At 47.7% G+C, this 15,517-nt stretch overlaps 1 protein-coding gene across 2 annotated transcripts in view; it reads right to left on the bottom strand.

The window, feature by feature from the left end:
* The window catches only part of LOC115159705 (exostosin-like 3), a 50,470-nt gene that overhangs the window by 9,213 nt on the left and 25,740 nt on the right, over positions 1 to 15,517 (bottom strand). For both annotated transcript variants that reach the window (XM_029709819.1, XM_029709737.1), the window contains 2 exons: positions 2,153 to 4,751; positions 1,051 to 1,178 (listed from right to left, as the gene is read on the bottom strand). In XM_029709819.1, the coding sequence (XP_029565679.1) occupies positions 1,051 to 1,178; positions 2,153 to 4,294 (2,270 nt within the window). In that variant the 5' untranslated portion in view covers positions 4,295 to 4,751. The remainder of the gene's footprint in view (positions 1 to 1,050; positions 1,179 to 2,152; positions 4,752 to 15,517) is intronic.

Below are 15,517 nucleotides of genomic sequence, written 5' to 3'. Positions count from 1 at the left end.
CCCGGACTTGAACCCGTTGAACCCGACCGAACATTTCTGGAGATCTGAAAATAGCTGTGCAGCGACACTCCCCATCCAACCTGACAGAGCTGGAGAGGATCTACAGAGAAGAATGAGAGAATCTCCCCCAGTACAAGTGTGCCAAGCATGTAGCATCATACCCAAGACTCGAGGCTGTAATCACTGCCAAAAGTGCTTCAACAAAGTACTGAGTAAATGGTCTGAATATTTTCCGAATGCACTGTATATATTCAAGGTGAGGCAAGTCTAGCTCGGGTGGTGCTTGAAAATTCAACATGGTCCATTTTTCTCTTGTTGATCTGTCAGGGTCAGTGAGATCTGTGTTTGTTTTATGTGGTATATTCTGTGCTACAAATGCTTTTCAATGCCAGTGTGGGTTGATATTTGGTATTTTATTAGGATCTGCACGAGCTGTTGCAGCAGCTACTCTTCCTGGGGTCCACACAAAGCATGAAATAATACAGAACATTAATAGACAAGAACAGCTCAAGGACTGAACTACATACATGTAAAACGTCCCACACAACCTACATATCAGTACGTACACACAATATCTTTGATGGAAGGGAGTTCCACGCAATCATGGCTCTATATATTACTGCATGTTTTTTTACATTTGTTCTGGATTTTGGGACTGTGAAAAGACTCCTGGTGGCATGTCCGGTGGGGTAAGTGTGTGTGTGTCAGTGCTGTATGTAAGTTGATTATGCAAACATTTTGAATTTAACAATGTTTCTTATAAAAACAAGAAGTGATGCAGTCAGTCTCTCCTCTACATTTAGCCAAGAGAGATTGACATGCATAGTATTGATATTAGCTCTCTGAATGTTATATATATTTTTTTTATATTTTGGAATAAGTGTCAATTCACACATTTGTCATTATCTGTAGACAGATCATTTGTCTGCTGGGTTCCAAAGAAAAATGTACCTTTATAAATCTATTAAACACAAAACATATGGCACTTTCTTTTTCCAAAGAACTTTGGCTCCAATGACTGGTCCCGACACAGACTCCCCTCTCACTGACCTGAACCCAAACATGATCTCATCATGGCGGAGGTGGGCGTCGTCGTCGATGGACAAGATGGCTTCCGTCTCCACGACGTCCCAGGGCAGGAACCGGTTGTTGAGGCTGTTCTTCTCCGTGCGCACCACCTGCAGGACAGGAGACATGTTAAAGGGATAGGGCAACATCTTGGCAATGCCCTTTTGTCTACTTCCCCAGAGTCAAATGAACTCATGGATGAACTCATGGATACCATTTTTATGTCTATGCGTGCAGTTTGACGGAAGTTGAAGGTATTTTCTGGAGCCATTGCTAACTTGTGTTAGCGCAAAGACTGGAGGTCCACCGGGGTCTTCACTGAAAAATGATTTTTTTGTATTTTGTTTATTAGTAATACAATCCCAATAATGTGTGCATGCCAGCAGTCAAATTTTCAAAATAGAGGACTTCCAGTACAGAGCAAAAACAGTGTGTTGTGCATCCTTTGGGTCCTAATGTGGAATTTCATTAAAGTAGGCCTACAGCACAGGGTAGTAAACCATGGGCCAAACCACTCAGCCCCCCTTTCTCAACAACATTCTTAGACTAACCCCTCTTTAAAAACATGAAAGTATGGACTGATCTATTAGCAAATAAGATTTAAGAGGATTTTAAAATGTGTCAACCAATTAGGCTATTAATTGAAGATCATTCAACTATCCTCCCATCATAACCCCCTACAGAGAGGAAACATCACCTACAGGCTCTGTCATTTGGGGTTCTTGAATATTCTGTTTAACTTCTCATCTATTATAAAAGCCAGACCTTTTCTGTGGACTAAACATTTTCTCTTTCCTTTTATATCAGCGGGTGTAATTTGACTGGCTGGCCTGCAGACTTCTAGGGAAAAGCTTCAAAGCGAAGCAAGGAGAGCAGATCAAATCAGCTTCAGGAGCTAGCCTGATGTACTAGAGTGCACTCTCTCAGACACAGACTTCTGAGACTGCTGCACCACATCACAGGTTGAGGTTACACTTTTTGCATTTCAGAGTATTCTCTCCTATTAATATGGTTTATTCTGAGCAGTGAGAGCACTAAGCAGCAGGGGTATGTTTGGTATTCAGCGACGGTGGAAGGTACTCACCACGATGGGCAGGCCGATGTCTGGCCACAGCAGGTCGTCTGAAGGAGGCTTGGGGGAGTTCCACACCACCACCACTTTGTTGAGGTAGGGCAGCCCGTTGAGCCTCTCCAGGGAGTTCATCAGAACCTCCTCCCTCTCGTAGGTCAGCATGACCACGGTGAACTGCTCCCGAGGCACGTTCCCACCCAGCGCTGCTTGAAACTCCTTCCCCGAGCCCCCCGTGCCACTGCCAATGGGGCGGAAGCCCGTGCCCGAACCCAGGAACTTGGCCTCCGAGGGCAGCACCGGGTCCAGCGGCGTGTGAGGGAAGAGGTGGAAAGGCCCCGGGGCGCGGTTCCAGGTCTGGTAGGTGTCGGATGCTGTGTACGTGAAGTTGCGAAGGAAGCGTGGTGAGGCGTAGGGTGGCTCTGTCTCCACGGGACCCAGGTCCAGGTCGCCATTGTCGGCCAGGTTAGCGTCCGTGCCCGCCATCTTGCCCGCCTTGTGGGGGATCTCCTGGGCGGGCTCCTCGTGGATGGGCGCGGGGGGCACCTGGATGCGGGTCCGGACGCTAGCCAGAATTGTGCCCAGGACGTTCTCTGAGGTAGAGAAGTAGGTTTCCCACAGGAAGCGGCCCTGCCGCCGCATGGCCAGTAGGTCATTGTCTGATAGGCTGCGTAGCAAGAAGTGCAGCTCGGTGATGCGGGGCTTGGGCACCATAATGGCCGCCTCGCTCCAGTGGACCAGCTGATGGTAGGGCAGCCTGGCGTGGTCCCCCAGTACCACAGGGATGGCCCCCACCTCCAGGGCCTCAAACAGCCTCATGCCGTTGCCCGCTGAGGCCATCAGTTGACCGTCCCCGGGGGAGATGACCAAGGCAAAGGTGGAGGCCTTAAGGACCTCTAGCCGCTCCTCCCTCTCCCCACACAGGGCCCACTCTGTGGGCAGGCTGGGCTGCGGGCTCTTACAGGTGAACTCCACCAGCACCTGGTCCAGGCGGCTGTCCTGCACTGCCTTAAGCGTTCCGATGATGCGATCGTCGTAGTCGGCTGGCGGGTCTCCCTCCATCTCCTCCTCAAAGGACTGGGGCGGCCCCTCCTGCAGGCTGCTCCTCAGAGACTCCACCCTCTCGCCCTGGAAGGTAAACAGGTACTTCCTCTTGACGGGCACCTGGGGCGGCACCTCCAAGAAGTTTGGCTCAGAGAGGGCGTGGACCAGTGGGGACACCACCAGGTCGAAGCCCTCGCGGTACTGCTGCTCAAGAAAGATGGACTGGGCCACTGCCGCCCGGCCTGTGCTCACATTGTACAGGAAGTTCTGCGTCATGGACTTCCTGGAAAGGTGGACCAGGAGATGGTTGTGTCCGTCAGACCTCCAGTACGGCAGAGCCTTCAGCTGCTTCTCCAGCGCTGAGGGGGCCGGGAGGGGGGAGGAAGGAGATTCCTGCAGCTCTCCCACCAGCACCACATACAGACAGGCGATGCTGGGGTTGTCCGTCACGTAGATGCTGCTCTTCACCGAGGTGGCGAAGGCCTGCCTGACCAGCGGGTCCAGGGACTCCCCCCAGGGGTAGGAGGCAGTGTCGTAGACGTACACAGGGAAGCCCGAGGTCAACGGGCAGCGGGCGTAGTCGAAGCAGGAGCGCAGGCGGCAGACGTGGGCAGACTTGGGCGGGGGTAGTCCTGGGTCGTCCTTGTCAGGTATTAACCTCACGGGAAGCGAGAGCTTGGGCTGGTTCTGGGCCATCAGCTCCTTGTATGAGTGCTCCGTCTGGCTGATGACGTTCTTCAACTGCAGCAGGTCCTGCTTGGCACTGTCGATGCTACGCTTGCACGCCTCGATGCGCAGGTTGAGCCGGACGATCTCCCCGTTCAGCTCCTGCCGCTTGGCCTCCAGCTGTAGCAGCTCCTCGCTGACCGACTCGCGGATGCGGCACAGGTCCTGCACGTGCTTGGCTTCGCACAGCTCACCGCCGGGCCGAGGGCCGAAGATGCGCTTGTCGGGGCCACCCGCCTCGTCGATGGTGGTGAGGTAGTAGTGGGCGATGAGCGGGAAGAAGACCAGGATGAAGAAGAGCATGAAGCTGAGCCAGGTGAGGCGCACGCGCCGCAGCACCCACGGCTGGCCACCAGCCCCCACCCCACCACCGTTACGCTGCATCATGGGTTAGGGTCACTGGGCTCAGCGCCGCACCGGAGAGTCTACTAGTCTACAGGAATCAGCAGCCATGGTGCAACCTCGTCAACATGGTGAAAGTGTGGATGCTAAACCATCAGTTGTTCATTGACTTGTTTTGTCCTCATAAAATGTGGATCGACTTGATCTTGGTTTTCCTTTTGGTATCAGATGTCAAGGGACCTCACCTTTACCCTGCAGGTGTGCCATAGTTCAGACAAGTCCATGCCATCGTTCCTTTTGTATGATGTAGTTGTATTCCTGACCCATGTAAGCACAGTGTCGGGGGAGGGGAGCCCCATCCGGGAAACGCCTTGGACGAGAGCATGGCTGGTCACAGTGCAGCAGAGTGGCATCATCGGTCGGCCGCTCCTGCCCAGGTTGTGCCCATTATCTGGGTCCGAGTGGGTCTGCCGAAGAGCGAAAGGCCTCCAAATGTCAAAACCTAAAACAGATACAGAAAAACTATGTCAAAATGAGAATATGTAAGGTCCCTAAAGGCCCGCACATACTGTAGGATTTTGCAGTGTTAGCTGCTGGCGCTGGCACATGCGCAGATCAAATACACCTCTGCAGTTGACGTAGCCTACGTTGGTTGACGTAGCCTACGTTGGTTGACGTAGCCTACGTTGGTTGACGTAGCTTACGTTGGTTTACGTAGCCTACGTCGGTTGACGTAGCCTACGTCGGTTGACGTAGCCTACTTCGGTTGACGTAGCCTACGTTGGTTGACGTAGCCTACGTTGGTTGACGTAGCCTACGTTGGTTGACGTAGCCTCGCAAGCCAATCGCAGAATGTGACGACAGAACGGAAGCAAAATGTTCAAATGTGTGCTTTTGTGTGAGTGACAGATGTTTAAAGTTAATTTAAAAAGTCCTATATACTGCATAATTTACTGCATTACAACACACAGCCTAGTTTTTCATTTCTCTCTACAGGCCTGAGATCAGTAAATGATCTGAAAAGCAGCACTGGGCGTACTGTATCACAACTGCTGACACAAGGTAAGGTTCTACCAACAGCATCTCCTTCCTTGAGTCTACATCCTTATTAGGAACGAGGGCTTTCTCCTCCTCACCAGCTTTCATGTCACAGGCTACATCACCAGACAGGTCTTCCTCCAAAACAACAACAACAACAAAAAGAGACTGCAGAATCACAATACCGACTAGGCTTCTCTGTGTTGGGGGAAACAGCAACAACAAAGGTTCAGGTTTGCTATCAGCAGATAAATCCTAGTGCAAATAAAAGAGACCGATTCAGCATAAAGGGCAGTCGTGGACGGGAGGTCACCTAAAATAAAATGTTGGGTATTACTCCTCAGACAACAGCCCTAATGCATCAGTGAAGAATGAAAATAGCCTACTCTCTGGCAGACCAAAATAAAAAAAAGGCATGGAACACAAACTAATCAATGCTGGTTCCAGTCTCTGACAAGGCAACAAGGTCACTGTGTAGTATCCTCACTGCTACACCTGCAGAAGTTGGTGCTAGGTCTTATCAAATAGACCTGAACACTAAACCCACAACATCCTCATAGGGTTAACATCACAGAATGGAAATCAGATTGGAGAGTTCACGCTGACATATATCTTCATAAAAGACGAAGTACGTGTTTACCTTGGCAACAGAAAAGGTTCATTTGTTGATGGGCCTGAAAAACTCTGACGAATAGACTGCACCAATCATTGGACTAGTCTGCAGAAGTGTCACGTTCACTAACATGTCCTGCCAGGACACTCACAGATCCCGATGCCAAATAAAAACCATCTTTCCCTGGGTTCGGTGCCAGGAAAAACAGGAATTCCCCCCTGCTGACTCCATCTGACACACACACACACACACACACACACACACACACACACACACACACACACACACACACACACACACACACACACACACACACACACACACACACACTATGTACAGATAACTGAAAGCCTTGTGGTGATTTGGAGACTCAAGCATCCAGCAGGATGAGTGGGCATATGCATTTCTCTCCCCTAATGGAGCATCTTGCAATATGGCCTCGTGCACCTGCTCTCCTGCTGGAAGGTTGGGAGATGGAGACAAAGCGCACTGTGCACTTTGTGTAACATAGCCCATTACACACACCAGTAACATTCACTGCATCAGACCACACAGGTCTGTTCCTATTTTCCACACTGTAGTAGCCATCAGGGGCAGCCTGGCTGCCATCAGGGGTTAGTCTTGTCAACACAGTACGTGTCATTACAGCAGCAGTAGTCATCAGCACAGCACAGCTGACTGACAAGCTCCAAGGAGCCCGTGTCACATGATTTAATCTCTGCCTTGGGACCCTTGACCCCCCCAGATGTCTGGCGGTGGGCCTGAGGTGCCACGGGGAGACTTAAGGGGTCTACAGACAATACACAAACAAGCTTCCAGGGAGCGTAGTGTTGCAATGTCTTGTTTCATCATAAAAGGGGCAGCTTCTTGTAATACCCTCAGTCATTCAACAGTTTTTTTTCTACCTGGAAGTTGAGACCTGACGTATCATTCCTTGCGAAGACTGAGGGGCAGTATGGAGTCCCGCCCCTGTGTCTACATCACATCTTTTCCTGTATCCTTCGGGTATAAACAGACGAGATGGGTGTTCTGCTACTTTGTTTCTACGAAGCTTCCTTTCTTGTGCTTTTTATTTAGAGATTATGTCTATGTCCAGTTTCGAGGCGCGTCGGTGAGAGCTGCTGAGATAATAGAAGAACTTTTACTACCCTTCAATACGGTTGTATTCAGACAAGCAAGCAAAAGACAATAGCTGGAGGGAGATATCACAAAATTTGAACACAAATACATATAAAGAAACATGGAGTAAGATTTTGGACTGGTATGTTGGCAATCTATAAAGGGTGAAAGAGACGAGGAGTGGGGCTGCCACTGGTGTGAGTCCCACCGACTGTCTGACAACTGGATTGGCTTTGTGGTTACGTGAAACATCAGACAGACACCAATATGCCAGATACGGTACGTCCTCGTCATGCAGCTGAGTCCTTTGGTACAGTATGTGTGCTTGTGATCTTATGTTGAGCAGACCTAGTTAGAGCATGTGAAATCAGCTGTTTTGAATGGGTGAAATTGTGAGTGCCTGTGTTATAATAATGATGAGCAGGGCTAGTTCAAATATCTGAAAACAGAGTTTTGTGTCTGCCTTAATTACATTGAGTTGTTCATGAAATCAGTTCTTTAAGTTAAACATGTTTAACTCAAAAGGAGCACATGGAGATAGTTTAAGATTTCTTGCATTGTATTCACCATCTGCTTGTACAGTCCAGAGACGGAGCGGAGCCCTGAGGGGCCCCATCTACAGGTGATTCATCGCATAGAACACACCAGACTAGCCTGACATGTAGCTAGCATTTGTAAACAGGCATATAACATGGGATCCGGAAGTTCAAACAATGTCGCTAGCTAGAATCAAAAAGAGCGGCTTGGCCCCTCTTCCTTGGTAAGCTACTCTGGCTCCCCCTAGTGGATACACACACTACACAAGGCCCCTCTTGTTTGGTAAGCTACTCTGGCTCCCCCTAGTGGATACACACTACACAAGGCCCCTCTTGTTTGGTAAGCTACTCTGGCTCCCCCTAGTGGATACACACTACACAAGGCTCCTCTTGTTTGGTAAGCTACTCTGGCTCCCCCTAGTGGATACACACTACACAAGGCCCCTCTTCCTTGGTAAGCTACTCTGGCTCCCCCTAGTGGATATTAGGGATGCACCGGTACAGTTCGGTATGCATCACGGTTTGTGGGCCACAGTAACGGTGTTGGTATATTTATATTTAAGAAAAAAATGAAAAACACATCGCCCTTTAAACAATGAACTGTTTATTTTTCCTATAGACAAATCAAACTTTCCATTCAGAAAAATGGCAGCATGACTGACCAGGCCTGGTTTCTGTCTCTACTGTATGAAATCAAGGGGGGAAAAACATTCAAAACAAAAGTGCTTCTTAGCTTTGACAACCTGTAGGTGCTTTGCCTTCTCTATTTTAAATACAGGGTACATAATTGAATAGGCGATATTAAATGTAAAAATAACAAAAGTGCAACATCAAGTTGGTACCCTATATGAGATATATATTCCTTCATGTTGAGGTTCTTCTGTAAAAAGATAAGCATGTCAACATTCTCTAAAGCAAGACGAGAACGGCTTGCACTGACAATGTCCCCTGCGGTGGAGAAAACTCTCGCTTGCAACAGAGATTCCCCGGACACGGAGGCTTTGCAACATGGGGGAAGTTTTGACTGGTTTGTTTTCCACCACACAAAGGATCAGCATCCACATGAAGACATTCTGCTGCCTTGTATGAGGTGACCTCCTCCTCAATCATTGTGGAAAAGGGCTTGGTCTGCTCCTCTGAAAAGCTCCCCAAATAACTCTGCCATGGTCTTCTTTTGTGGAGGGGAGAATGAGGATGGATTTTCTTCCTCTGTGGATGGCCCTGCTTGAAACGGCAAGAAAAGTGGCAAACATTATTGTTAAGTGTAAGTGACACACATCACATTTTAACACGCATGATAAAAACAATAAAAAACAATATGAAAAATAATTTAAAAATAGATCAAATACCTGATGTTCATGCTACACAATTTATTTGATGAGATCCTTGTAGACTCTGTCGCAGCAGGCTGGCAGGGATTTAAACCTTGGACCAAGGGCTGTAGCTCTGTGAAGGTCGTCTAGAAGATCTGGGTCTGTGTATCTTCTCTCCAAGTCCTGAGTGATGGCTGCCTTGGCCTCCCTGATGGTTGCACTGTCCTCAGGACCTGGTGCCATGGATTTGAGAATCATTGTTTTTAAGAGGCGGAATCATTGATGAGGTGTGACTTGTTTCACTGCTCATGAGACTAATCATTGTTTTCAGGGGGGTTGAGTAGCTGAATGAGTTTTTCTGCCAGCTTCAGTTCAGTCAGTCAGCATGGCTATGTCTTTGACGGACTTCTTCACAGCCTTGTCCAATACAGCAAAGTAGATGGCTGGTTGCTGTTCCACGTAACGTTCCAGCATGTCATGTATGGTATTCCAACAGGTTGTGACATCATGGATTCATTTGTGCTTTGATATAGAGTTGAAGTCAGAAGTTTACATACACCTTTGCCAAATACATTTAAACTCAGTTTCACAATTACTGACATTTAATCCTAGTAAAAATGATTCCCTGTCTTAGGTCAGTTAGGACCACCACTTTATTTTAAGAATGTGAAATGTCAGAATAATGATTTATTTCAGCTTATATTTCTTTCATCACATTCCCAGTGGGTCAGAAGGCTACATACACTCAATTAGTATTCGGTAGCATTGCCTTTAAATTGCTTAACTTGGGTTAAACGTTTTGGGTAGCTTTCCACAAGCTTCCCACAATAAGTTGGGTGAATTTTTGCACATTCCTCCTGACAGACCTGGTGTAACTGAGTCAGGTTTGTAGGCCTCTTTGCTCACACACGCTTTTTCAGTTCTGCCCACAAATTTTCTATAGGATTGAGGTCAGGGCTTTGTGATGGCCATTCCAATACCTTGACTTTGTTGTCCTTAAGCCATTTTGCCACAACTTTGGAAGTATGCTTGGGGTCATTGTCCATTTGGAAGACCCATTTGCGACCAAGCTTTAACTTCCTGACTGATGTCTTGAGATGTTGCTTCAATATATCCACATCATTTTACTTCCTCATGATACCATCTATTTTGTGAAGGGCACCAGTCCCTCATGCAGCAAAGCACCCCCACAACATGATGCTGCCACCTACGTGCTTCACGGTTGGGAAGGTGTTCTTCGGCTTGCAATCCTCCCACTTTTTTCTCTAAACATAATGATGGTCATAATGGCCAAACAGTTCTATTTTTGTTTCATCAGACCAGAGGACATTTCTCCAAAAAGTACAATCTTTGTCCCCATGTGCAGTTGCAAACCATAGTCTGGCTTTTTTATGGCGGTTTTGGAGCAGTGGCTTCTTCCTTGCTGAGCGCCCTTTCAGGTTATGTCGATATAGGACTCGTTTTTACTATGGATATAGACACTTTTGTACCCGCTTCCTCCAGCATATTCACAAGGTCCTTTGCTGTTGTTCTGGGATTGATTTGCACTTTACGCACCAAAGTACGTTCATCTCTAGGAGACAGAACGCATCTCCTTCCTGAGCGGTATGATGGCTGCATGGTCCCATGGTGTTTATACTTTCGTACTATTGTTTGTACAAATGAACGTGGTACCTTCAGACATTTGGAAATAGTTCCTAAGCATGAATCGGACTTGGAGTTCCACAATTTTTTTTTCTGAGGTCTTGGCTGATTTCTTTTGATTTTCCCATGATGTCAAGCAAAGAGGCACTGAGTTTGAAGGTAGGCCTTGAAATACATCCACAGGTACACCTCCAATTGACTGAAATGATGTCAATTGGCCTATCAGAAGCTTCTAAAGCCATGACATCATTTTCTGGAATTTTCCAAGCTGTTTAAAGGCACAGTTGACTTAGTGTATGTAAACTTCTGACCCACTAGAATTGTGATACAGTGAATTATAAGTGAAATAATCTGTCTGTAAACAATTGTTAGAAAAATTACTTGTGTCATGTACAAAGTAGATGTCCTAACCGACTTGCCAAAACTATAGTTTGTTAACAAGAAATTTGCGGAATGGTTAAAAAACTAGTTTTAATGACTCCAACCTAAGTGTATGTAAAGTTCCGACTTCAACTATATCTAGCATCTCTTGCTTGACTGTCACAACTTGGTGAGCGGTGGTGCTTTTGTGAAAAAAAGTCACCACTTTTCTGACCTTCGTCAGCAGGCGAGACACTGCCTTGAGACTGCCCTCTTGCCTGTGAGGTTCAGGATGTGTGCAAAACATCTAATGTGGGGCCCAAACCCATCAGCTTCACGGATGGCGTTCAATGTTTTGTGCGTTATCTGTAGTGGCTGGGATAGTGATATTTGGTCTCTCTAGCTTCCACTCAGTCACAGCATTCATTCATTATAGGGGTAAGTGTGCGCTTGTATCACTCTCATACAGGGGATGAGATTGCAACACATAGCTCTTCATCTCCCAGACCAGTACATGGTCAACCGTCACAGTGAGGTAGCTTTGAGTTGCTCTGGCGGTCCAACTACCCTTGGAGAGAGATAGATAAGGTGTCTGTGTCAATTCCTTTTCAATGTCTCTCTGTGATGCTTCATAGAGTTTGGGAATTACTTTGCTGCTGAAATGCGTGCGGGAGGGGACATTGTAACGCTGTTCAATTTGTTTCATCAGGTGACGAAATCCCGAGTCAGTAACCACCGAATAGGGCTGCAAATCTTTGGCTTTGAACACTCCCATTGCTTTCGTTATTTCTTTGTTTTTCTGAATTTGTCGCAAATTGTTGTTGGAAGGCAGCAGCGAGAGATAGTTGTGTTTTCGCTAACGAGTGGACTCTCCTTGCTCCAGCTCCACCTGCAAGGGTGATGGCGACGTAAATGACGTGTTAGAAGTGTTTCCACTCGAGTAGCCGACACTGGGAAAGAAATGCGTGCAAACTGTACTTTGTTTACTGTCTTCTTACCCTCGTCATTGTATTGAACGCTGAATCCAAAATGTTTCCACACAGCGGATTTGAAAGACTGCGGTACCTCTTCAAATTTGCTTCACTCTGTCTCCCTAGCACTCGCCATTGTCACATTGGAGCTGAGAGAATATTTGTTTTTAGTTTCCCCCCTCTTCATGGGGCCCATTTAGGGAGGTTTCCTACTGAGATCGTCCATTGGTTGTGTAAGGTGGAGGGGGTTGCGGTCACTGCGGTTGCCACATTTAGAGACATTGCTGTGGAGTTAAGTTTGTCAGCCCTCAGGAGCCCCCTAACGGCCTGGGGTCCCAAGCAGTTGCCTGCCTTGCCTGTTCACAAGCTGCACATCTGGTTCTGTGGATCTAAATGTACAATGTGCGTGTAGTCTGCAGCGCAATAAGCAAGTTTTGGAAAATATTGGAAAATGAGGCATATCGTAATTTCGCGGTTCACGTGCGCGTATTGAACAGTAGGGGGCGTACGGAACGGTTTGACAACATATTGTGTACCGTTGCATCTCTAGTGGATATACACTAAACAAGGCTCCTCTTCCTTGGTAAGCTACTCTGGCTCCCCCTAGTGGATACACACTAAACAAGGCTCCTCTTCCTTGGTAAGCTACTCTGGCTCCCCCTAGTGGATACACACTACACAAGGCTCCTCTTCCTTGGTAAGCTACTCTGGCTCCCCCTAGTGGATACACTACACAAGGCTCCTCTTGCTTGGTAAGCTACTCTGGCTCCCCCTAGTGGATACACACTACACAAGGCTCCTCTTCCTTGGTAAAAAACTTTGGCTCCCCCTAGTGGATACACACTACACAAGGCCCCTCTTGTTTGATAAGCTACTCTGGCTCCCCCTAGTGGATACACACTACACAAGGCCCCTCTTGTTTGATAAGCTACTCTGGCTCCCAAGCCCCTAGTCACTAGTGGATACACACGGCACAAGGTGGACTTCCTCTCTGGCTGGAACGCAGCAAAAAGAGTCCGCGCCCCTCCCCCCAAAAAAACGACTCCACCCACATGCACGTAGATCAACGGTGTTAAGAGGGCCTATCAGGAGCCTCAGATGAATCACTGAGGGGCTTCAGGCCTGTGATGCAGATCTCCAGAGTAAATGGGAGACAGATGCTGCAGCCTCTCGGGTCCAAACCAACGCCACCTCTAATCGGGCTGTGAACACACAGGTTTAGTGTTGACGTTAGCCCTGGGGTGAAACACACACACACACACACACACACACACACACCGAGTCTCATCTACAACGGCAGGACTTGGCTAATCCTCAGAGTAGTCTCTACCCTCTACTACCGAGTTCAATTCCATCTGTAGGGTATGGAGGTGGAACACACAAACGCACACAGACAGTATTGATCAAGCCAAACAGTTTATGAGAGAATCAATGATAATCTAATCATCGGGATAGGCTCGTGTTGCGAGGCAGTTTTATGTAAAGCTAATAGATGACAGTGCTGAGGTGGTGTCCGCTTGCACTTGTACTCTGGGAGAAAGACCAGTGCAAGGAGGAATAGACAGAGGCAGCCCAGAACACATTGCATTACAGCGGCATGTATTAAGATGTGGTGTCCTTGCCTTGCCCTTCAAGCGGCTACGTCAACAGGAATACGTAAAGTTGCCGGCCGATAATGTGTGAGAGCTTGGGCTAGCTCTATTTCAGGGGGCCAGAATTCTGCAACATTTTCAAATCAGGAGGCCACGGCGGGAGGGAGAGGCAGAAGCAGAGTCTGTTTGATGACCCAGATAAAGGATATCTTCACTCAACTGCTGAGTAGCCAGTCGATGGGTTAGTAAGCACATCGGTGCTCAGAGCTGGGGAACGGCGCAGTCTATACATTGGCGATTTTCCAAATTAATTTCATTTCGGCCCTATAAAAAAACGCTGCTATGAACTTGTGAGCTATCTTGGCTAACTTTGTCAAATGATGTGTGTGTCAGGGGACAGTGACAAGGCAACGTGATGACGTTAGGATGATAAAAGGGTGTGAAAAGTGGTCATTGAGCCTAGAATGATGAAAAGGGTGAATCTAGGCCTAGTGAGCCTGGAAGGCTTATATCTTTATGGTGAAAACCAGACAGGTCTAGACTAGCAGGACAAGCGTCACTGACTAACCCTCCAGACAAAGTTTAAAGGGATACTGCAAGATTCTGGCAATTAAGCCGTTTTTCTACTTAACCAAAACATACGCTACCATACCTGTTCAGTTCCAGTCATTGCGCAAACGCTATTTAGCATTGGCTCGCGAAACATCAAACATCAAAATGGTATCCACCAGGGACCGTATCCAAAAAGCATCTCAAAAAAGGTCCTAGGAAGCCTGTTAAAACCTGTTTCAAGACAAAAACCTCCCAGTTCTGAGTAGGTTTTTCGATGTTAAGACACCACTCAGACAAACTCTGAGGCAAAAGTAAAACCAACCTCAAAAGTTTCTCAGCTGGTAACAACGACAGTTTGAAGTACCCCAAAGGAAATACACCCATAGACTTTTTCCAGATTTTGTAGGATCTAAAGTAGGATTAAAATGTATTTCTTAGGGCCACACAAGTGGTGCAGAGGTCTAGGCCTGGATTTGATCCCGGGCTGTGTCACAGCTGGCCATGACCGGGAGACCCATGAGGCGGTGCACAATTGGCCCAGCATCGTCCGGGTTTAATTGACCAACTGATGGGCATATTTTTTTTACGTGATATTGCACTAGGAAAGGGATAACTTTACATATAATGTAGGTTCATGAAATAATAAAAATAAAAATGTGATTACTTTTTAGCCTAGTGGTTCTGAACAGGCTAAAACACATTCTTCGCACGCTTTGAGGATAACACAGTGCAACTGACGTGGCCCGCTACCAAGGACTGTGGGCTCTCCTTCTCCGTGGACGACGTGAGAAAAACATTTATACAGGTTAACCCTCGCAAGGCTGCCGGCCCAGACGGCATCCCTAGCCGCGTCCTCAGAGCATGCGCAGACCAGCTGGCTGGTGTGTTTACGGGCATATTCAATCTCTCCCCCTCCCAATCTGCTGTCCCCACATGCTTCAAGATGGCCACCATTGTTCCTGTACCCAAGAAGGCAAAGGTAACTGAACTTAATGACTATCACCCCATAGCACTCACCTCTGTCATCATGAAGTGCTTTGAGAAGCTAGTTAAAGATCATATCACCTCTAAGTTACCTGACACCCTAGACCCACCTCAATTTGCTTACTGCCCCAATAAATCCACAGACGATGCAATCGCCATCACTCTGCCCTATCCCATCTGGACAAGAGGAATACCTATGTAAGAAGGTTGTTCATTGACTACAGCTCAGCATTCAACACCATAGTACCATCCAAGCTTATCATTAAGCTCGAGGCCCTGGGTCTGAACCCCACCCTGTGCAACTGTGTCCTGGACTTCCTGACAGGAATCCCCCAGGAGGTGAAGTTAGGAAACATCACCTCCACTCCACTGATCCGCACCACACAAGGGTGCCTGCTCAGCCTCCTCCTGTACTCCCTGTTCACCCACGACTGGCATGACCAAGCACGCCTCCAACTCAATCATGAAGTTTGCAGACGACAACAGTAGTGGGCTTGATTACCAATGATGACGAGACAGCCTACAGGGAGGAGGTGAGGGCTCTGG

Source organism: Salmo trutta, chromosome 1, assembly GCF_901001165.1.
Source record: "Salmo trutta chromosome 1, fSalTru1.1, whole genome shotgun sequence".
In the NCBI taxonomy this organism is placed as follows: domain Eukaryota; kingdom Metazoa; phylum Chordata; class Actinopteri; order Salmoniformes; family Salmonidae; genus Salmo; species Salmo trutta.
Note: the sequence above shows the minus strand (reverse complement) of the source record. Positions and strands in the feature narration are given on the sequence as shown.